Source organism: Callorhinus ursinus, unplaced genomic scaffold (assembly GCF_003265705.2).
Source record: "Callorhinus ursinus isolate GAN/ISIS: 27379988/994484 unplaced genomic scaffold, GSC_fseal_2.0 scaffold102, whole genome shotgun sequence".
NCBI classification, from domain to species: Eukaryota; Metazoa; Chordata; class Mammalia; order Carnivora; family Otariidae; genus Callorhinus; species Callorhinus ursinus.
This window is the reverse complement of record NW_027397164.1, coordinates 539,936-561,172: the sequence shown is the minus strand read 5'-3', so window position 1 is coordinate 561,172 and position 21,237 is coordinate 539,936. Positions and strand designations below refer to the sequence as shown.

Here is a 21,237-nt window from a genome sequence, read left to right as displayed (position 1 = left end):
AGGGGAAGACAGACGCTTAGGAGAGGGACGCTTAGAAGACAGAAGACTTAGAAGACAGACAGCCGCCCATCCACCCCGATGGAGGTATTTTCTGTACGCTGTGTCCAATAGAGTAGCCCCTAGTCACATGTGGCTGCTGAGCGCTTGAAATGGGGCTAGTCAGACTGAGGAACTGAAGTTTTAATTGTATTTAATTTTAATCAGTTTAAATGTAAATAGCCATGGGTAGACTAGACAGAAACCTCAGACTTGTTCTCCCCAGACCAAGTGGTGTGCCTCCCCCTCCTTCTCCCCCCGGAAGCCCATTTATGGGGTCCTGACCCTAGCAGGTAAGTGGACACGCTGGAGCCCCGCCCGCGCGCGTGTGTGCGCGTTGCGCGCGTGTACGCGCGTGTGTGCGACAGTATGAGTCGTACCGAGGGGGCTGCTGCAGCCTCCCCCCCCCCCCCCCCCCCCCCCCCCCCCCCGCCCTCCAAGTCCCCAGGAAAGCAGTGAATCAGCCTGACAATGAGGTGAGTCATTCATGAACTGCTCGGCCGACCCAGCAGGCGGGAAGCAAACGTCAGCCAGCCTCCCAGCCCTACCCCCTACAACCCCCCAGTGGGATCGCTCAACCCCACGCACTGCAGATGTTGAAGAAACTGACGCGGGCGAATCAAGGCACCAAAGCTCATCTCCTCAGCTCCTCCTTCTGGTTTGCAATCCATTCATCCTTCAGCCCCTTTCTCGCCTGGGGTGGCGTGTGAGTCATCTCAAGATCTATGCCCCCCATCCAACACCCACCTGCTCTAGCCTCTCGCAGTTGGTCTTCCTCCAAGGCTGGGGTGGGGGGGCGCGGCGCAGGGAGGCTGGACCCTTGATGAGGTGCCAGGGTCTGCCTTTGGAAGCCAGGCTGACCCTTTCAAGACTGTGTGGGTGTGTAGGGCTCAGAGCAGGCTGCAGCTGGCTAGATCTCAGGGAGCTGTCATCCAGCTTGCTTGGAGGAGCATCAAGAGGAACAGGGGGTGGCAGGGAAGGCGTCCCTGAGGGGTGCTGCCTGGAGGGTGGCTGCTGGTGAAGAGGGGACCTAGAGGGGACAAGAGTATTCCTCTGGTTTCCAGAGAAGTCCTACATAGTGTCTCCCCAGTACCAGGCAATCTTCAAAGCCTGGTAGCTTCTCTCCTCCACACTCCCCAACCTTTCCCCCCTCCGCCACCTATATACCACTACTCCTATCAGTCAGCCTTCTTCTCTTGGAGTGAACCTTATCTGAGGCTTCTGACTTGGACAGCTGGCCCCATGCTGGTGTCCCTTACTGGGCCAGAAAATAGCATCGAAAGCCTTAAAAATGTGTACACCCTTTGACAAAACAACTCCACTTCTAAGAATTTATCTTAAGAAAGTAATAATGATGTGTACAAAGATTTAGCTGTAAGAACATGCACTACAGCATTATTTAAAATGGTGAAAAAATTGGACACAACCTAAATGTCCATCAAAAGGGGATTGAATAAAGAAAGTAGTACTGTAACAACATGATAGTATGTAACCACTGAAAATGATATTGTGAAAGAAGATTTGATGGCGCGGGAATATTTTCATGATGTATTACATAAAAAATTAGATTGTAAGATATTGTATACAGTGTGATACCATTTTTCTCTTAAAAATATGAGCATGGAGAAAAGATTAGAAACAATTATTAACAATTGTTCTCGTGAGACTATGGACTTAGGAGTAACTTTATTTTCTTCTTTGTCTTTCTCTGATTTTTTTTCCCCCAGAATTTCTCATTAAGAGTTTGTGACCTAGGGCGCCTGGGTGGCTCAGTTGGTTAAGCAACTGCCTTCGGCTCAGGTCATGATCCTGGAGTCCCGGGATCGAGTCCCACATCGGGTTCCCTGCTCAGCAGGGAGTCTGCTTCTCCCTCTGATCCTCTTCCCTCTCGTGCTCTCTATCTCTCATTCTCTCTCTCTCAAAGAAATAAAATCTTAAAAAAAAAAAAAAGAGTTTGTGACCTTTGGGGCACCTTGGTGGCTCAGTCGTTACGCATCTGCCTTCGGCTCAGCTCATGATCCCACGGTCCTGGGATTGAGCCCTGCATCGGGCTCCCTGCTCCGTGGGAAGCCTGTCTCTCCCTCTACCAGTCCCTCTGCTTGTGTTCCCTCTCTCACTATGTCTCTCTCTGTCAAATAAATAAAATCTTAAAAAAAAAATTTAAGAGTTTGTGACCTTTTACAGCAGAAGAAACAATTTATTAAATGTTTAAAAAAACAATTTGTGGGGGTAGTAATGGGGTTTAACTGTAAGTGGGCATTTATCTGGCTGATGAAAATGTTTTAAAACTGGATTTTGTGATGCTTGTACAACTTGGTAAGTCTAAAAAACATTGACTTGTATACTTAAAATGGGTAAACTTTATATTATGTAAAAGATACTTAAAATTGTTTAAAAACTCTAAATAAAAGCCATTTGCTGGGCTGTCTGCCATTAAGGTCAGTCTTCCAAGGGGGTCGGGGTATGGATGCCAGATAAAATACAGGACACCCACTTAAATTTGAATTTCAGATAAGGAATAATCTTTTAATATAAGTTTAAGAATAAATAAGTTTTAAAAAGTCATGAACTCTTTTTTTTTTTTTTTTAAGATTTTATTTATTTATTTGACAGAGAGAGACACAGCAAGAGAGGGAACACATCAGGGGGAGTAGGAGAGGGAGAAGCAGGCTCCCGGCTGAGCAGGGAGCCTGGTGCAGGGCTTGATCCCAGGACCCTGGGATCATGACCTGAGCTGAAGGCAGACGCTTAAGGACTGAGCCACCCAGGTGTCCCAAAAGTCATGAACTCTTAATATAAGTATACAAAATTATTCCTTGTTTATCTGAAATTCAGATTTAACTGGGCATCCTGTATGTATTTTTATTTGCTAATTCTGGCTACCCCAGCTTGGAGTCCTTGCCTCTGCAGGATTCCTGGAGCAGGGAAACAGACTTGGGGATGGACGTATGGGCTTGCATCCCCACCCATCCCCAGGGCAATTCTACAAAGCCTGGGAGAGTGGGAAGGGGAGCTCAGGACCTGGAAACAGCAAGGTGAGAGCAGGTGGGGACAGGAGTCATTTCAGGTGTGGAGGGTGAGTACCTTGCTCAGGGAGTGGGAATGGCCAGTAGGTAGCATATCAACCACCCAAGAATCCTGAAGTGGTAACACAGAGGCTGGAGGGGAGAGAGTGGGGCTTACCCTGTGGGGGTGGGGGGCAGCCTTTCACACAAGTGCTCATGTCTGTCCCTAGCTACCCAGGGAAGAGGATGTTATCCATTTTTAGAGGTGAGGAAATCAATTTGAAGAGTTTAAGTAAAATTCCAAGTTCATGGCTAGGAAGTGGCAGAGCTTCAGTCCTGACTGGGTTTTTACCCTCTCATGGAGGGTGGAATCCAGTGGTTAAACCAAGCAGGCTCTGCGCCCCACTCACCTGGGCTATGGCTGCACCCAAAATAGTCTTTGTTTTTATTTATTTATTTTAAAGGTTTTATTTATTTGACACAGAGAGAGAGAGAGCACAAGCAGGGGGAGTAGCAGGGAGAGGGAGAAGCAGGCTCCCGCTGAGCTGGGAGCTGGAGCAAGAAGTGGCTCCTGGCTCGATCCCAGGACCCTGGGATCATGACCTGAGCCGAAGGCAGATGCTTAACTGACTGAGCCACCCAGGCATCCCTAGTCTTTGTTTTTAAATAAATTCATAGGTTATTGTAGGAGCCATGATGCTGGCTTTCCCCAGGCGTGGCCGTTGATGAATTTAGAGACAGGGGCCTGCTTCTGATGTCTGGGCCAGGAAGGCATCTTCGCTTACTGGGTTTGTGGCCTTGGGCAGGTTTGTAAAGTCTCCTGAACCTCATCTTAAAAATGAAATAATAATAATAATGCCCACCTTGTGGGCTGGAGGATGAAATGAAATGGTACAGGTAAAGTCTGTTGTCTGCTGCTGTCTGCTGGCCAGGATGGATGTACCAAAGACCCTGCTGCTTAAGGATGATGGAATGTGCCTTCCAGACACATGAATCAAGGACTTCCTGTGGAGGTCCTGGGTCCTCAAGGAGTTCCCCGGGGAAAGAGGACATAGCTGTCTCTGCCAATTTGGGGAAGACCCCCTCAAAACTGGGGAGACCTCCCCTGGTTCTCTACCTAGAGAGCCTGGGTTGTGCCCTGGCCCTGCCACTTACTTAACCTCCCTGGGCTCACTCTCCTTATCTAGAAGATGGAGGGCATAATATCTACCTTGTAGAGTTGTGAGAATGATAATATAGGAGACAAGGCCTTTCGAAAGGAAGTCGCTCAATAAATGTGTACAAAGAAAGGGGGGCAAAGTGTATGTCACCTGAAGACTGCTTGCTGGAGGGAGGACAGTTAGGCCAGTTTTTGAGTGGCTGTGGTCCATGCCCCTCCATGTAGCATGTAGGTTCACTGCGTCTTGTCCTCTATTGTTTCATGACCTCAGGGCCAAGAGAGCCTTCCAGAATTCAAGGACCCAACCCTCCAATCACAGAGGGGAAACTGAGGCCAGAGAGGGCAAATTATTTGCCTGAGCTTCTATAGAGGCCTGTGTCTCCCAGGCTCCCTCCTTTCCCACTGCCCCATCTTGCTTTCGGGGACTCTGTTGTTTCCAAAAGATCATAAGTTCTGAGAGCACACTTGCATCCTCTGTTCCCTCCCCAACACGCATTCTCTGCCCAGGGAAGACACTCTGGAGGAACCTGCAGACATGTGGGACGTGACTAGCCACAACTGTCCCTTGCGTTCTTGTGTTCACGTGGCCTTGACTCTTGAGCAGGCAGGGAGGGACCCCGTACCGTCCAGGAAATCATGGGCCTCACTTCCAGGTCCTAGAAGGGATGTGGGGGAGAAGCTAGGCTTCCTTTTCAGGCATCCCCCTGGACCTCCTGCTCTTCTTGCTGCTGGCAGGGTAAGAAGGTCCTATGTGGACCACTCCAGGCTCCTGGGGGGATCTGGGCTAAAAAGCATAGTCCTCTGTCCTAGGCCTTCTGGTCACCTGCTGTCCTTTAGCAGGTATCTTGCTGCTATGGGAGGCTCCTGGTGGATGTGGGACCTGGGACCTACAGACCACAGGACTGGCTGCTTTTCTCTGCTCTTTCTCTGTAAATGTGTATTTGTGTGTGCGTGTGCATGTGTATTTTTTTAATGTACTATGACAAATGATGGTAGCTGCACCCAGAGCAATCTGTTTTTATTTTATTTTATTTTGCTTTATTTGTTTAAGATTTTATTTATTCATTTGAGAGAAAGACGGAGCACAAGCAGGGGGAGAGGCAGAGGGAGAGGGAGAAGCAGGCTCCCTCTGAGGAGGGAGGCAGATGCACAACTTGGGGCTCTATCGCAGGACCTGGAGATCATGACCTGAGCCAAAGGCAGACGCTTAACGACCGAGCCACCCAGGCGCCCCTCAGTCAAGATGACTCTTGTTGGATGCTGGCCTGAAACCAGTTCCCTTCAGCCCTGAACCCAGAGAAGAGGACCCTAGAGGGAAGGGAGGAAAGGAAGGAAGGAGGAACTTCTTTTCCATTCTTCCTTCTCAACTTCACCTTGTTGGACCATCCAGAAATGTCTCTAGCTGGAAGGAAGGAAATCCAGTCCAGCCCTCTCGTCCTACAGGTAAAGAAACAGAGGCCCAGCGAGAGCAAGGGACTTGTTCAGGGTCACACAGGGAGACCTGAGCCCAACTCAGGCATCCTGGGGACTGTTTGCATTATATTCTGCATAACTCAGTCCCCAGTGACGGCCTTTGCTTTGTGCCTCAGGGCACATGAATTGTTTGCCCTGAAATAAACTCTCTTCTGGCTCTTGAACATATTGTCAACAGCCCAAGGGCAGGACTGGACCTTAAAGCGTCTCAAGGAATGAAGGTCCAGCCCAAACTTTGAAGTCCGGAGCTATGCTGCATGTGGTCACATCTGCCATCACATCTAATTTGGAATTCACAGAATGTCAGAACTGAAAGAGACCTCAGAGGACAGAAGTCCAAGTCCTGTTTCCCAGATAAGGACACCAAGGTCCAGAGGGAAAATAACTCATCCAGCAACACACCGTGATAGAGCTGATCCTAGGACCCACATTGTCTCACTTCCTGTCCTGCTTTCTTATTTTCCTTACTTATTTATTTATTTTTGCCATCCCCACAGTACCTTGCCCTGTGCTATTCTCATAACTTTTCAACATGCTCAATAAGTTCTTGCTGGATGGAATAGAAACAAGATGCCTATGTACAAATCACCCTTGGTAATCAATAAAAGATTTAAAGAATGCATATTTCCTTTGATAAATATCTGATAAATGCGGATTATTTGGCTTATCAGCTCAGTTTTTCCTTGTTCCATATTATTTTCTGCCTGAGGCTATATTTAGGCACAACTGGAATATTTCCACCCCAGGCACTCTTTGGAGGCCAGCAGGCCCACGTAAGTGTGGCTCCACCTGAGGCTGAGACCGTGGGCTAGACCACTCTGGCCGGAGTCTCTGGAATCCTGTCCATGGATCTGAGGATTTCCACTGCATGAGAAATTCTGGGTCAGAGTGTGGAAGTGAGGGCACGTTTGCACTGGGTGCCTGTCTGTTCCGCGGGCAATGCTAACTTTGTCTTTTTAACTTTAATTTTTTGAAAGACTTTATTTTTAAGTAATCCCTACACGCAACGTGGGGATTGAACTCACAACCCTTAGATCATGAGTCTCATGCTTTACCGACTGAGCCAGCCAGGCTCCCCAAGGCAGTGTGAACTTTAGAGGGCCTAGGCCTGAGTGAGCAAGAGGGGTGTGGTGGTAATGGGTGCTATCAGTTCAACAGCGTCCACTGAGCATGGAGGAAGCTTGTTCTCTCTCTTGCTCCAGGTACTGGCCGGGACATTTCTCATGATTCCAGATGGGGGTTGCAACTCCCAGAGCCCCTAGCAGTGTTGCTCAGCATCTTCACTCTTCTCCCCTGATGCATTCTTCTTAAAGTCCAGTAGTGCTGCCAACCTGTCGGGCTATAGTTAAAGGCCCAGCGCTCCTCCAAAATTGATTTCCTTTCTTTCTATCAAGAAGCCAAATTTGCTATTGGATCCCTGGGGCGGAAGTTCCCTAACCAGCTACTCGATTCTATCTGTAGTCTCACTCTACATTGGGAAACTGAGGCAGCGTTTAATGGGACAGCCCCATGACCCTCGTTTCCATGCGGAATGGTCCTAGCAAGGACCTATAAGTCATAACAAAAGACAGTTTTATTCTCTGTGAGGAACTCTAAGTTCCTTAAAGGCAGATTCATTTCTATACCCCCAACACCTACCTCAGGTACTCAAAAACACATGTAGAGTGAGTGCAGGATTATTTAACCCTCACTTACCTGAGAAGGGGAAATCTGAAGGCTCATCAGGGCCCAATATGGTGAAATCTTTTTAACTTCTGGGGCATTTGGCCCCTGGGGGACTGAGGGCATAATTTCAGGGACCTCTGGCTAGAGGAGAGGGCTAGAATGCTGGGAGCCCAGCTCCTTCAAGCCCTGTCCCTTGTGTTTTGGAGCCAGAGAGACTTAGGGTTTTTTTTTTTTTTAAGATTTTATTTATTTATTTGACAGAGATAGAGAGAGAGCACAAGTAGGCAGAGAGGCAGGCAGAGGGAGAGGGAGAAGCTGACTCCCTGCTGAGCAGGGAGCCCGATGTGGGACTCGATCCCAGAATCCTGGGATCATGACCTGAGCTGAAGGCAGCCGCTTAACCAACTGAGTCACCCAGGTGCCCGAGACCTGAGGTTTTTGTTGTTGTTGTTGTTGTTGTTTCTAAGACTTTATTTACATATTTGACAGAGAGAGAGCACAAGCAGGGGGAGCAGCAGGCAGAGGGAGAAGTAGGCTTCCAGGACCCTGGGATCATGACCTGAGTGCAAGGCAGAGGCCTAACTAACTGAGCCATCCAGGCACCCCAAGACCTGATTTTGAATCCCAGTTCTTGCTTGCATGAACTCTGTGACTTTGGGCAAGTTATTTAGCTTCTCTGAGCCTCAGTCCCCTCCTCTGGGAAATAGGAAGTGCTTAGCCAAGGTGCTCCATGACAGTTACTGACATCTATCATCCCACAGGGTGAGATTCTTTCCCCATGTTCTGAGATCTTGAGAGAAGAAATTCCAGACTCTTCAGGATCCTGAGGCCTTGACTGAGTACCTGCTGTGCACAAGGTGATGTGCTAGGTGCTGGAAAGGCAAAAGGAAATAAGATTTTATCTCTTTTCTCAAGTGGCTCATACTCTGTTTGGGGAGGCAAAACATAAGCACTGAGAAAGCAAAATCCCAACCCAACCCAACTGCCCTAGAGACAATATAAGGTTGATCAAGAGTGACAGCAAATCGGTGGCACCATCATTACGGGGTGGAAGCAAGAGGATCTCTGTCTTGGGGTGACATGGGATGACTGTGGGGGTGGTCTTTCTGCTCGGAGTCCATTGTCTAGTCATAAAGTGCTTGCTTTGACCTAATCTTTTAATACTCATTCATTTCACTCAACAAATACTCATTAAGTCTTTTTGTTGTTGTTCCAGGCACTGTGCTGGGAGAAGATGTGTGGTTTCTGCATTCAAGAAGCTTGCAGTTTAGAGGAAGACACGGACACTGAACCTATAATGCCACAAATAGGTGCATATTTACAAGTTGTTATCAGGGTCAAAGTGTATATAACAAGGGGAATCAATTTAGCTAAAGAACCAAGGAAGGCCACTTTCAGGAAGTGATATTTAATTGAGTTCTACGGATGAGTAGGAGTTAGCCAGGCAAAGAGAAGAAGGGAGGGGGGCATTCTGGGAAAAACAAAACAAAACAAAACAAAACAAAACAAAACAAAACAAAACGAAACAAAACAACCCTAGCCTGTGCAAATGTCCTGAGGAGCAAGGGACACACAGTTCAAGGATATAAGAGAAAGCCAGCAAAAGGGAGAGAGGTGAGGTGGTAAAGGACCAGATCACATAGGAGCTTCTAGGTTGTTTATTTGCTTTTTTTTCCAGGTATGAAGGAAGGACCGGCTGCAGCAAAATTCCCCAGGGTACTTATTGAAAATGAATATTTGTGGGCCCCATCGTCACTGAAAAAGGTATTTGTAAGTACCCTAAAGTTGGGAAACCACTTTTCTGGTCCAGATACAGATTTCAGTGACAAATTAGAAAGGTTTTAAGCCCTCCCCCTATTAGATTTGTGTTCTAAAAGGGTCACTCTGACTTTGGAAGGGCCTTGGGATGGAGGCAGGAATGGACCTGTCACAGAGGCAGCTAGTATCTCAGGCGAGGGATATCTGGTTTAGACCAAGGGGTGGGGCCGGAGTGGACTGATTCATGAGATACTTTGTAGGAAGAACCTTTATCATTCATTACAGAAACATTTATTTATGTCACTTACTTTTTCTGATTAAGTAATACATGACTGTTGCAAAATTTCAAATATACAGAAAGATGAAGAAAGCAAAAGGTAAATATTTTCGTATATGTTCTTTTAGGCTTTTTAATATACACACGTATTCAGACATTCGGATCTAATTTGTTGTTTACAATAATGGAAAAATTCTGTAATACCTCATTTTCAAGAAAGGAATGTATCATGAGCATCTTTCAGATCAATATAGACATATAATTTTTAATGTCTGTATGGTATTCTGCTGAGTGGATGTACACTAGTTTCTTTGCCAGTCCCCTACTGATGGCTATTTAGGTTGTTCCCAACTTTTCACATCATTATAAACAACCTCTTCCCGTCTATACTTATTTTTGAACACAATGCTTATTTCCTTAGAATAAATTTTTGTTAGTGAAATGACTGGGTCATTGACAAACTGTCTAGGTTTAACCACATACATTCATATTGGGTCCTAAGGGGAGGTGTAGAGGAGGAGGCGTCAGTCAGGAACCGGAAGTCTTCCTTTTGAAGGCCTTGAAATGTTACAGCCATACTCTGGCCTTCCCCAGTCTTTTCTTTCCCTGGCATGGATGCAGCGTGTGCGGTGGCATCTGGTGGGTTCGGGACCTGCCCCAGCCATCCGCCCACAGCCCAGCCCCCTAGATGGGGCTTCCGCGGCCCTCCCAGTCCCTAGGAATCCGTCCCCAGTTGCCCTCCCCCATCGCGGGAGGACGTGTTAGGGAGAAGCTCAGGCAGGCAACGATTGCACCATCCACGGTTTGAAAAGGAAGTCGAGGAAGCAAAGGGAGGAAAGTCGACTGTCCCAAAGGCCAGGGCCCAGCAGCCAAAACGGGTCCCCTGCAGCGCTCCTTCCCCCACTACTCGCTGGGCTCGGATCTCTTATCTTCCACCCCCTCCCCAGCCCAACCCTTCGCTGGGTGCCGGCCCTTTAAGAAGCTGTCACGGTGGCGCTGCTGGCCCCGCCCGGCGGGGAGGGCCGAGAAGGAGGGGAGGAGTTGGTGGTGGCAGAGGCTGGGGGGGGGGGGCCCGCTGGGTCTATTTTTAGCTCTGGGTCGGGTCACGTGACGGGAGTGACGTCTCCGAATGTTGTTGTTGGTGGCGGCGGCGAGCGGAGCCGGAGGAGCCGCCGCAAAGATGGAGGAGCCGTCGAGGAGGCGCTGCCGCTGCTGCCGCCGCCGCTGCTGCCGCCGCCGCCCGCGAAGCCGGAGCTCGAGCCGCAGGGGGTGAGCGCGCCGCACCACCCCAGATCCCATCTCCCCCGGGGCCCCGCGACGCGAGGCGGCGCCCCCTCCTCCTGCCGTCGCTGCCCGCGGGCTCCCCGCGCGCGCGCCGCGCTCCGCGCCCCCCTTCCTTCCTCCCGGCGCCCGGTGCCAGCCGGCGCGCCCCCCCCCGCCCCGCTCCGGGAGCATCGCCAGCCCGGGAGCCGGGCCTCGGGGTTATTGCGCGCGCCCCTCCACGCCCCGCCTGTGCAGGGGTACGTTCCCTGCAGGTGAGGAAGGGGCCCACCTTCCGGCGACCCGCACCCTCAAACTGCCCGGAGACCGGTGGGGGCTGCCTGATTTGCCCCCTCCCGGGCGGCGCATGTTGCGTTGCAGAGCGATTTGAGCCCTGCACCCGGATTCTATGCAGACCCCTCTTCGCTGGACACTCCTTTCTTGGTAGTCTGAGGTGAGGGGCGCTGCCCACTCCGCAGCGCTTCCCCCTAGACCTAAGAACACATCCTTGGTTTTGTGTCCTTGACTTCCGTGCGTGAGGAGGGGGCCTGCGGGCCCACCTTACTTCTCGCTCCCTTTATTCTCACCCCTTCCCCCGTGAGGCGTTACTGCGTTTGTTTCCACCCTCTTCGGCTGACACCCCGGAGCCAGGGAGAGATGAAAGCTCCCCTCCTTCTGTAGGGTGAATGCCCCCCATTTTTAATCCCGGGTCTGTGTCTCATAAAGGCAGGGACACTGCTTGTGCCTTTTAACTTGAGGGAGGCTGCTTCTCTACCCCACCCTTCTCTGGGGCCCGGGGGAAGATGAGCTCTGGCTGGGTTATAAGTAATTAATTTGGGAGTCTGGTTGTTGTCGGGGGGGAGAAGTGGGGAAGGTGGGGGTCCCCCTTTTGGGGGAAGAGGTGACCACCTGATACCCCCACCGTTGGTCTTCTGAAACGAGGTGTGTCCCCCAAGAGGAAGGGTAGCAGCTGCAGTTACTTTTGAGGGGGTGCTCAAGAGACCCACCACTCTGACGGTGACCACTGTGCTTCTGGGATCTGGAATTCGTTTTGGTGATTGGAGGTGATGTTGGTGATGATTGGGGTCACCTGGGAGGAGAGGAGGGTCCCAGATGGGAGGAACAAAAGGAGGCAGACGTTGGGAGATCCAGGAGTCTTGGCTAGAGGCACTCCTGACCAGACTGCCCTGCAGGACCAGAGCCGGGGACTGGGTCTTGCCCTGGGCCCCTTCAGGTGCAGAGGACAGGGGCAGAGAGGACTCAGTCCCAGTTCCAGACATCTGGGCCCCTGAGATGAGGGGGAATAAGTTGAGAGGCTGGGCTGGGCTGGGCTGGGCTGGGCTGTGCTGTGGATGGTGGGTGAGCCATGTTGGGGGCTGCCTGCCTCTTTATTCCAGTCTTCTCCCCTTCCTCTTCCTCTCAACACAAAGCTTGGAAGATCTTAGTTTGCCCCTGGCCCTTTTTTGAATCCTCTCTTTGCTCTGTCTCCCCTTGGAGTTAAATCTGGCCTCTGTTTTGACAGGGCAGGTAGGGGTCTTTCTGAGTTAGAGGCGTGGGCCCCCAGTATCCCCACTCTGTCCTGTATGCATGCCAGACACCAGAGGGACAGAGACCAGGTGCACGTTTCTTGGGGGCAGGGATGGAGGACGTGTTACCCCTGTGTCAGCCCCCTGTGCCAGCCTTCCTTTCCTCCTCTGTATGTCCTCCGGAGTAGCTGGGCCCAGTAATGGGGGTGGGGGGCAGCAATATCACATGCCCCACCCACTCCAAGTAGCTGCAGAGACAAAGGTTTGCTTTCCCTTCCCTAGGGGTGGCATCTTAGCCAGTGTGTTTAGAAATGGGGCCTGGGGATGGGGGGGTGTAGTTTGTGTTTCTACAGAAGGGGGAGGGGGGAATCAGCTATAGGAGCTTGGGAGGGAGTGCAGTCGGTGCCGAAGTACCAGCTGCTCTTTAATAATTAATTCTTCCTACTCACATCCCTTTGAGGAGGGATGTCTGGAACACAGCATCAGGCTCAGCCAGCCTGCTAGAGGACGCACTCCTGTTGTGGGGGGGAGAGACTGCGGGGGGGGGGTGGGGTGGGGTGGGGGGCGGTTCTTGGCATTTTTGGAGCACTGTAGCTTGCTCATGAATGAAAACCTGATGCAGCCCATGAGGGGGCCTATTGTAGTCGACTTGGGCTAATTAAACTTTCTCTGCCTTTCTTCTCCCCTACCCCACCTCACCCCAGTCCCCGCCCCAGCCCTATTTTGAATGGGGACCCTGTCTGGTAGTGCTGGGGAGGGGGTATGGGTCTGCCTGAGGTTTTAGGGCAAACAGACCCAGTCTTCTGCCCTCTGCCTCCACCTCCTCCCTCCCTCCCCTCTCATCCCCCCCCCTTTTTTTTTCTAGAAATAGCAGCCTCCTCCATCTGGCTTGTGCAGATGCCTAGAGCTGCGTCTGAGCAGACAAACAGAAATGGGCCGATTGCAAAAATGAATTTGTCAGCCTGGTGCCTTTTTTCCTTTCCTGTTCTCTCCCCCTTCCCTTAGTTTGGGGCCTGGACATCCAAGTCAGCCACCCCTCCTGGCTCTGATAATCCTGGGCTTCTGGTGGCCCAGCCTGGGGGAGGCACAAGGTGGTGGACGCTCTTGGAGGCCCACCCGGCAAAGTGATCTGCCATGGTCCAGTCAGGAGGGGTCGAGATGAGAGGTCTTTTGTGCCTTGGGATGGGATGTGTGGGTTTCCAGCTCTGTGATGAGGTCTTTGCAACAGATCTCCGATTCTAGGCAATCTCAGGTTCCCAGGGTTTGGTTCAGACCACTCCCCAGGCCATCTGTGACCTGGGGAGGGGACCCCAGGCTGCAGTGCTCAGGACTGGGGAGAAGGCTGCCTGGTGGTGCTGGAGTCCAGGTTCCAGAGAGGCCCTGAAAGGGACACCTGACTCCCTAGGAATTCTGAGGGAGTTTTTGAGGGACAGATACCTGCAGGGCAGCACTGTGAACTTGTGGCCTTTGGGTCCTAACGTTGCTCCATGTCTCCCTTACTTGTCTGACCTTCTCCTCCCACTCTCTGCCAGAGTTTTTATTACTCACGAATGGGGTGGGGGGGTTTTGCCCTGCCTCCCCTGGTCTAGCCATGAGCTTGTGGGGGGAGGTACACCTGGTTTCCGTCATTCCATGCCATCCTGGCTGGAGGTCTGACCACAAGAGCTGATGGGATGGGGACTGGGCTCTGGGTGGGCGGGGGGGGGGGTCTGCCTACTTATGACATCATGGAAGCCAGGCTGCTCACTGGTTTGGCATCTGCATGTACTGTCATCCAGCAGTGACACCGCTCTTGGCCCCTGACTGCCCACCGAGACCCTCCTATAACTATAGGCAACAGTGGACTTTTTGCAACAGAGGAGGGACCAGGTTTTAACCATCCCCCGTCCTTTTCCCCCTTCACGCCCCACCCCAGACAAGAATCTATGCCTGTCCTGACCAGGCAGTGAACTCTGCTTTGTTTCCCGGAGCCCCTGTTTATTCAGGGGGCTTGATAGAGGTATTGGCAGATACCCTCTGCAGGTGGACGGGGGCCCAGGGGTCCTGCTGCATCCTGCAGGGTGAGGACAAGTGTGGCCTGATTGAGTTCTGAGCCAAATGGAGTTCTGGGAGCGCCTCCCTTCCTCTTCTCTCCAAGGGGTGAAGATGATGGGGGCTCAGAGTTGATCTTAAGTTCCATTTTTGTACCATTGAGGCTCTGCCCCTTCTGAGTGCCCTGCTGTGGAGGCGCCTTTCACTAAGGAGATGGGCTGGGCCACTCAGGCTGCTGGGCATCGTGGGAATTTCTGAACCTGTGTTCCCCAGCCCACGGGAAAGGGTGTGAGCAGGACTGGGCGCCAGCCCTGGGGTGGGCACGGGCTGAGCTGCCTGCCCACGCGGGCCCTGCCAGGGCACCAGCAGCCCCACCTGCCACATTCCTGAGCTTGGCCTGAGCCCCGCACAGCCTCTTTTGTCCTTGCCCCACACCTGTGCCTGCCAGGAGCAATTCAGCGCCTTCACTCTGCCTCCTTCTGACTCCCATCTGAGTGCACCTTTCTCCAGCTACAGAGGTCAAACCTTGTGGGTGAAAGCAGGGGGCAGCAGGCCTAGGAAGGCTTGAGGTCTTGTGTGTGTGTGTGTGTGTGTGTGTGTGTCTTCAGGCTCCTGTGTCCCAGCCATGCCTGACTTCCTGGCTACTGGCTCCAAATGGACCGCACTCCTGGGAATCCTTGATGAGAACACAAGGCTTACCGAGAATTAATCCGGCCAGGAGGTGGGGCTGTCCAGGGGGCAGAGCTGATTGCCCATCCCTGACTGGGGGAGCAGGGTCAGGGCTTACACATCTAGCCCCTTTCAGCCTCACTGGATCACTCCTGCCACCTTGCTTTCACTCGGTATTGGAGGGCCTGCCTTCTTTTGGAAGAGAATGAATGAGGTCATGTCTGGGGTGGATCATGGGCCTTTTAGGGATGGGCCCAGGTGGGTGCCTGCGTAGTGTCTGAGGCTTGAAGACTAACCATGGTGCTGGAGGGAGGTGAGGAGCTAAAGGAGTGAGGACAGGTTGGCAAACTCACGGTCCTGTAATACTGGGACATTCTCCATTACTGTATTGGTCTGGGCAAACCTACTGTTGGGGCCTTTGTACAAACTGGGAAAAGGTGTCCTTTATTCTGGGTGGTCTCAGCCTGGATGACCCCTGGCTTGGCAGGCAGAGCCCAGGCTGGTTTTCAGACCAACTTGCACAGGGCACAACCTGTCCAACACACACAAAGCCCTGGGCTTGGGCCCTGGACCCCAGTCCAGGGAGTGCTGGATGTGAGGTGTGTGTCTCTGCCTTTCCAAATTCCTGGAAACAGCATGGGTTATGGGTAGAGGAGAGGCGGTTACCTTCTTCCCTGGACCCGTTGTTGAACAGGGGAGACCAAGACAGAAGCATATCATGGTTCCAGAGTTGGGTGGCCCAGGGCTTAGGGAGGAGGGAGAAAGTGACACTCGGCCTGAGAGTCCCTGCTCAGGCAGCTGGGGCCAGGATACCAGTTTCTCCCTTACCTTTTGCCAGGGACTCCAGCCCCGCCATCTCCCCACTGCCACAGAGTTCAAATCTCTGTGTTTTTCTCTTTTCGTGGACACCCAGTCCCACGTCAGGCACCCATGTAGGTCTGTAAGGTCTCCCCACCTGGCAGTGGACACTGTCACCTGAAAAGGAGTTTGGGTGTGGCTACTGTAGCCATTTCCCTTTCCTTGATTGCTGGCAGCCTCAGCAGTTAGGGAAGAAGCCAGGGTCTGGCCAGCACTGCTGCTTTCCTCTGCACCCCCCCTCGCCCCCCACCCCGGAGCAGGTGTCCCTCCTTCTCTCCCCCAGGTGTAAACCAACAAGCCCCGAGGTCTCCTTCAACTCTCTCAGATCCCTGAGCCAGGGGCCTCTAATCCTGCTCCGTCTCTCCCTAGGGATGCCGTTCTGAGTGCCTGACTGCCTCACCCCGAAGGATGGCCTCTGATGGGCATTAGAGGCACAGCAGCCCCGGGCTCCTGTCCCGTCCGTCTGTCTGTTATCGTCTGTCTCTCTTGACATCACCGCAGCTCCACCCCCTCCCATCCCAGCCCCCAACGCCAGCTTCCTGTGGGCCCAGAGCCGGCATGAACTCTCCCACCGAGTCGGGTAAGAGCTGGGAGGCCAGAGAAGGGCACCCTGGGGTGGTTTTGGCTGCAGTGGGCTGGGTGAGTTTCTAGCCCAGGCCAGCTGACCTTCGGGGTCTGAGCTGTAAGGGAACGAGGGGGTCAGGAATGGAGAAGCATTTCGAGAAAAGGACCGAGGCAAACCTGAAGTTACTGACTGAGGGGTAGAGCTGGAAATTGACGGGCTCACAGGCCAGCCTAGCCCCGGGAGGACACGGGTCCGACTCTGTCCCCATGCCTGCCCAGACAGGCAGGCCTGAGAGGGGGTGTGTGTCCCTGAATGTCTCTGGGCCAGCCGGGGATGATGTTGAAAGGTTTCCTACAATAGCTGAACGCAGCTTCCTTTTTCTGGTGGTTGCTTCTCTTCCTGGTGGAGAGTTTCTCTCCGTTCCATGCTTTTTTTCTTAGGGGACATTTGCAGGGCCTTTGGCCTCAGCCTTTGTTGGGATGTGTGGTACTGGCGTGGGGGGGTGCGGTGATACGTTGCTAGAGGAGTCTCGGCTCTCTCCTTCGAGTCTGGATAGACTACCCCTTCTCTTCTTGGGTCCTGGACATGGTGGATTCATAATCTAGGGACTTTGACTCTGCGATGTCCTGTACCCCTCTGCTCCTAGGAGGCTGCCTGGTGCTGCCAGAAATAGTCTATGGGTGGGACTCCAGGCAGCTTTATGTCTGGGTGGGTCTGGGTGTATGCCTTTGAGGATGTGTCTAAGTGGCCTGAGCCGGACCCTCCAGAGTTTCCCAGGAGGGTCATGGGTCAGTGTGGTCAGAGTAGTAACTGCCTTCTCTCCCTGGCTGGCTCCTTCTGCACAGTCGTGGAGGGTCCAAGTCCATCTTGTTCAGCTTTAACCCCCCCACGGCCCAGCCTAACCCCCACGTCTTTTTCTGTAGGGGTAGAGGGATGTTTTCCCTTCATTAGGGATAGGGAACTAGGACCTAGAGATGAAAACCCATTTGCAGGATGGCAGTGGCATCGGGGCGGGCGGGCATCCAGACTGCCTCCCACTTCATGGCTTGTCAGCAGTTTGCCGGACCTGGTGCTCCGTGGCTGAGGTCCTGACTAGGGTCCTGGGGGTTCCAGTAGACTCAGGGAAGCTGGAAGCTGGTGGGATTGTTTGGCTTTGTGCCGTTTGTTTTGGTCAAGGTTGCGGCCCCTCCCCTTTGTCTCTCCAGCATGGCAGACTCAGGGCGCAGGCTGCAGGCAGAGTGGAGTGCCAGCTACTGAGGGCTGGACCCTTAAGACCCCCCAGGTCAGCTTGGCCTGATGAGCCCCGTCCTGCAGGGTTTGCAGTCCCCCTTCAGAGCCTCCTGCCTCTGTCCTTGCCTTCGTTCAACCTGGAGGGGCTGCGGCAGGAGTTAGACATGGAGGTGCTGGGGGGTGGGCTGTCAAGCTCTGACTTCCTGCTTCCTCCTCTGGGGCTGGGCCAGCCCAGGGAAGGGAGAGGCCTAGTGGGTGCTCCCCAGTCCCTGGCCCACCTCAGCCGGACACTGGCAGCGGTGCCAACGGCCCCTTTCCTCTGAGCAACTGTGCTGACCTGTTTAGGGGCCACCTGCAGTCACACCGAGCCTGGGTCAGACCGTGGGCCAAGGGACCAGAAACTGCCCAGAGGCACCTGACGATGGCTTGGGAAGGACATTTCCCAGCTTTGGGATTTTATTCCCTTACAGTGAAAGGCTACAATAATCCACCTTGGCTAGATGAGGTCACTAGGTTGCCTTTCCAGACGCTGGTGGCCCAAGTTCCTCTTGCAGCCACTTCTGCCAGGGCTGGCAGGCGTGTGGTGGTAGATGGAGTTGTCCACCAGGTGCCAGGCAGCCTGGGAGGGGCTGCAGAGCCAGGCCAGGAGGGGCCTTGGGAGTGGGGCTTACAGAGCTGGCCTCACCTCCTGGCTGGCTTTCCGGCTCCCCCCAGCAGGGGGAGATGCTGTCTTCTCGTGTTTGGGAAGGAGGGAGAGGAGGACGGGGCCAGATACCAGAACGGCATTTGTGGAGAGGCCTGGGAGCTGGGATCCTTGCTTGGGGGCATCCCCCCCGCGGCTCTTCCCTTCCAGTTTTCCTGGGGCTCCGGGGCTGCCTCTCCTTGTGGAGGAAGAGCTGCTCTGGGCCAGGGAGATGGCCAACTTCCACACAGCTCTCCTTTTTGAGGGTATCTGGGCATCTCAGAGTGGCATCTGGGCTGGGGCTGCTGGTGCCCGGCCCCTGGCACAAGCCTGGAAGTCACGTGCCTTTGGACTCCGTAGAAGTAAAATGAAACCGTAGTCGGGCAGGTGGGTGTTCACTTTGTCGTGGATACCCTGAAGGGAGCCCCAGGAAGAGTGTGGGGCCCTGGGGCCGGGGAGAGAAGTGGGAGTGATGAGGATGGGCAGTCCCCAGGACCTGCATGCCCCGGCCCCTGAACACCTCGCACCCTCTTCTGAATCCCCGAGACTCGCTCCTCTTCCCTCAGAGCACTGAACAGCACTGTTCCCCGGCTCCCTCAAGTTCTCTCCGTGTGGGAGCTTTCCCATTTGGCAAGCCCTTGAGCATCCCCACCATGCCCAACCCTGAGCTCAGCCTGTGGGGAAGCAGAAGAAAAATAGAAGGTGGTCCATCCCTGCCCTCCTAGAATACGAGTTAGTGAGAGAGAAGGTCCAGGGTGAGGGGCGGCAGGCGGGGAGAGCAGTTTACTTCTGGGGCTCACCCCTCCTCCCCGGGGAGTGGGAGCTGATTGACTTACCTCTGGGCTGGGCTGAACGCCAGCATTTGACCTGATTTGCCTCTTTTGCAGTCTTGGGAGTACAGGCAGAGGCCATTGATGGGGCTACCTCTGCTTCCCTGAGGAGGCCACTCCCTGGTGTCTGGCTTCCCTTCAGGCCAAGGGGAGCTCGGGGAGTGAGGCTTTCTTTCTTTTTCTGGAACTGGTCATTTCTGCTCCCCTCAGTGGGATTGAGGGACTGACAGAAGCTGCCTGCTTCCTGTCTGGGCTCGGCCTGGCCAGGCTGGAGGAACGGACCTGGGCCCTGGGACCGAGGCCTGCTCTGATCTCTGCCCTATCCTCTGTGCCATTGCCCAGGAGGGAAGGCAAGAGTGAGGCCCGCCGTGGGAGCCAGTTGGGATGGCAACAGGGCCCCAGGAGGAGGCGGCCGGGTTCCTTAGCCCCAGCGTGGGAGGGGAGACAAGCTTCATGACCGCACCTGCCCGCCCAGCACCTCCCAGCACGCTCCACACTTTCTCTCCTTCCCTTTCCCAGGAAGGAGGGAGGGAAGGCAGCTGCCCCCTCTGGGTGACCAGAGAAACTGGGGCATGGGTGTGGGGTGGAGCCAGGAACCTCAGCGTCCTGCCTCCCAGCCTCGGGCTCATGCTCTGCCTCGAAGCCCCCGGGGAAGGCAGGCAGCCAGCCCCGAGGAGGAGAAAGTGGGTCAGTGCGGGCGTGGGGCGGGGGGTCTGGGAAGTGGACTCCTGGCGTCCCTTCTCCACTTAGATGCCCCCTGGCACACCTGTGCTCACTGTAGATTGGGATCTGCTCCGCCCTCCTCTTCCCCGCTTCATCAGGCGAAAGGGATTGAAGGCTCAGATGGGATAGTCAGAGGCAGGGTCACCCCTGAGGGATGTGAAAGAGGCCAAAGTAGGTGTTCACGTTTTTCCAGGACTTGGTTTCAGACGAGAGGGTTCAGGCAGCACCTCGCACAGAACCTGGCACATAGCAGCTCCCGGGCGGTGCTGACGGGCTCCAGCATGATGGGGTGCAAAGGGCAGGAGAAAACTGGAGGGCAGGCAGGCCTGATGTCTCCGGGGCCCCGGGGCAGCTGGCACCCGCTGCTCTGCCCAGGGCGCTCCTGAGCCAGCTCTTGGCTTGCACAAAGGAGCCTTGCTTTTTGCTGTTAGGTCAGGGCCTTTTCCCAACATTTTGTGCCCAGGAAATGGGAGCCTGGAAGAGCTCAAGGAGCCAGCTTTGGGCTCTTCCCCTCCTCCAGATTTACAGGGTTAGGAGGCCTGAGGCCAGCCTCTGAGGAAGGGAACGAGCTCATTGTGGTCTGGAGGGGATGCTGCTCGCTCCCAGTGGAGTTCACGCACCCTCTGCTTGGTGGGTGCTCTGGAAGGTTTGTGGGATGACACGTGGGAGAGTTGGATGGCTTGGGATGGAGAAGACAAATGAACCACAAGGAGAGGGGCTATAAAGCGGAAAGGATTGAGGGTTAGACATTGGAAGACCTTGTTGTATCACTTGAATCTCAGAGGGAAAGAATACGCTTGTCCCCACCCCAGGCCTCGTCTCTAATTCCCTTGGAGGATTCTGGGAAGTGCATCGAGGATTGTCTGGCTGTCTGACACTTTGCTTCCCATTTCATGCTGTTACTGGCAATCCTAACAGTGCTGGGAACTGCCCCGAGCTCCAGGCTCTGGCCACCTCTGGGTGCCCAATCTCCTGGGTGCTCCCTATCTTCCCTTAGCAAGGAGTTCTCTTTCCTTGGGTGTCTGGCTGCTCCAGGTTCTGGGGGCCCTGCTTTTGAGTCATTGTAACTGATGACTTCCTCTCCTCCAGAACAGGGCTCCCCTACCACACTCTCCTGTGCCTGGGGCAGGCAGAGAGAGCCAGGACAGGGCTAGCCAGCCCTGCTGGTTGCTCCCAGCGTGGGTGGGTGGAGTCCTGAGCTGGGAGGGGCTGCTGCCCCCGGCTTTCTGGGGCTGCCTTGAGTCTGCTGCGCATCACCCCGCTGCGGGGGCCTTGGTCTTCTCTTCCCTTCCTCTTCAGAGAGTCTGGTTGGCCAGGATGAGGTTGGAGCAGGAGGTGGTGAATGAGGTCCTGAAGCCCACCCTGGGGTGTCTCCCAACTCCAAACCCCTGTGGGGAGCACTGCTCCATCACCATTTTTCTAGTCTACCCTGGCAGAGAAGCTGACGCTCCAGATCTTTGTTCAGATCCTGTTTCCCATCCCCCACCCCA

At 53.9% G+C, this 21,237-nt stretch overlaps 1 protein-coding gene across 4 annotated transcripts in view; it reads left to right on the top strand.

Moving 5' to 3' along the window:
• Positions 1-10,488: 10,488 nt before the first annotated feature.
• HDAC5 (histone deacetylase 5) overlaps positions 10,489-21,237 on the top strand; it is a 36,433-nt gene continuing 25,684 nt past the window's right edge. For all 4 annotated transcript variants that reach the window (XM_073889184.1, XM_073889183.1, XM_073889186.1 and 1 more), the window contains exons 1-2: positions 10,489-10,642; positions 16,087-16,297. In XM_073889184.1, the coding sequence (XP_073745285.1) occupies positions 16,276-16,297 (22 nt within the window). In that variant the 5' untranslated portion in view covers positions 10,489-10,642; positions 16,087-16,275. The remainder of the gene's footprint in view (positions 10,643-16,086; positions 16,298-21,237) is intronic.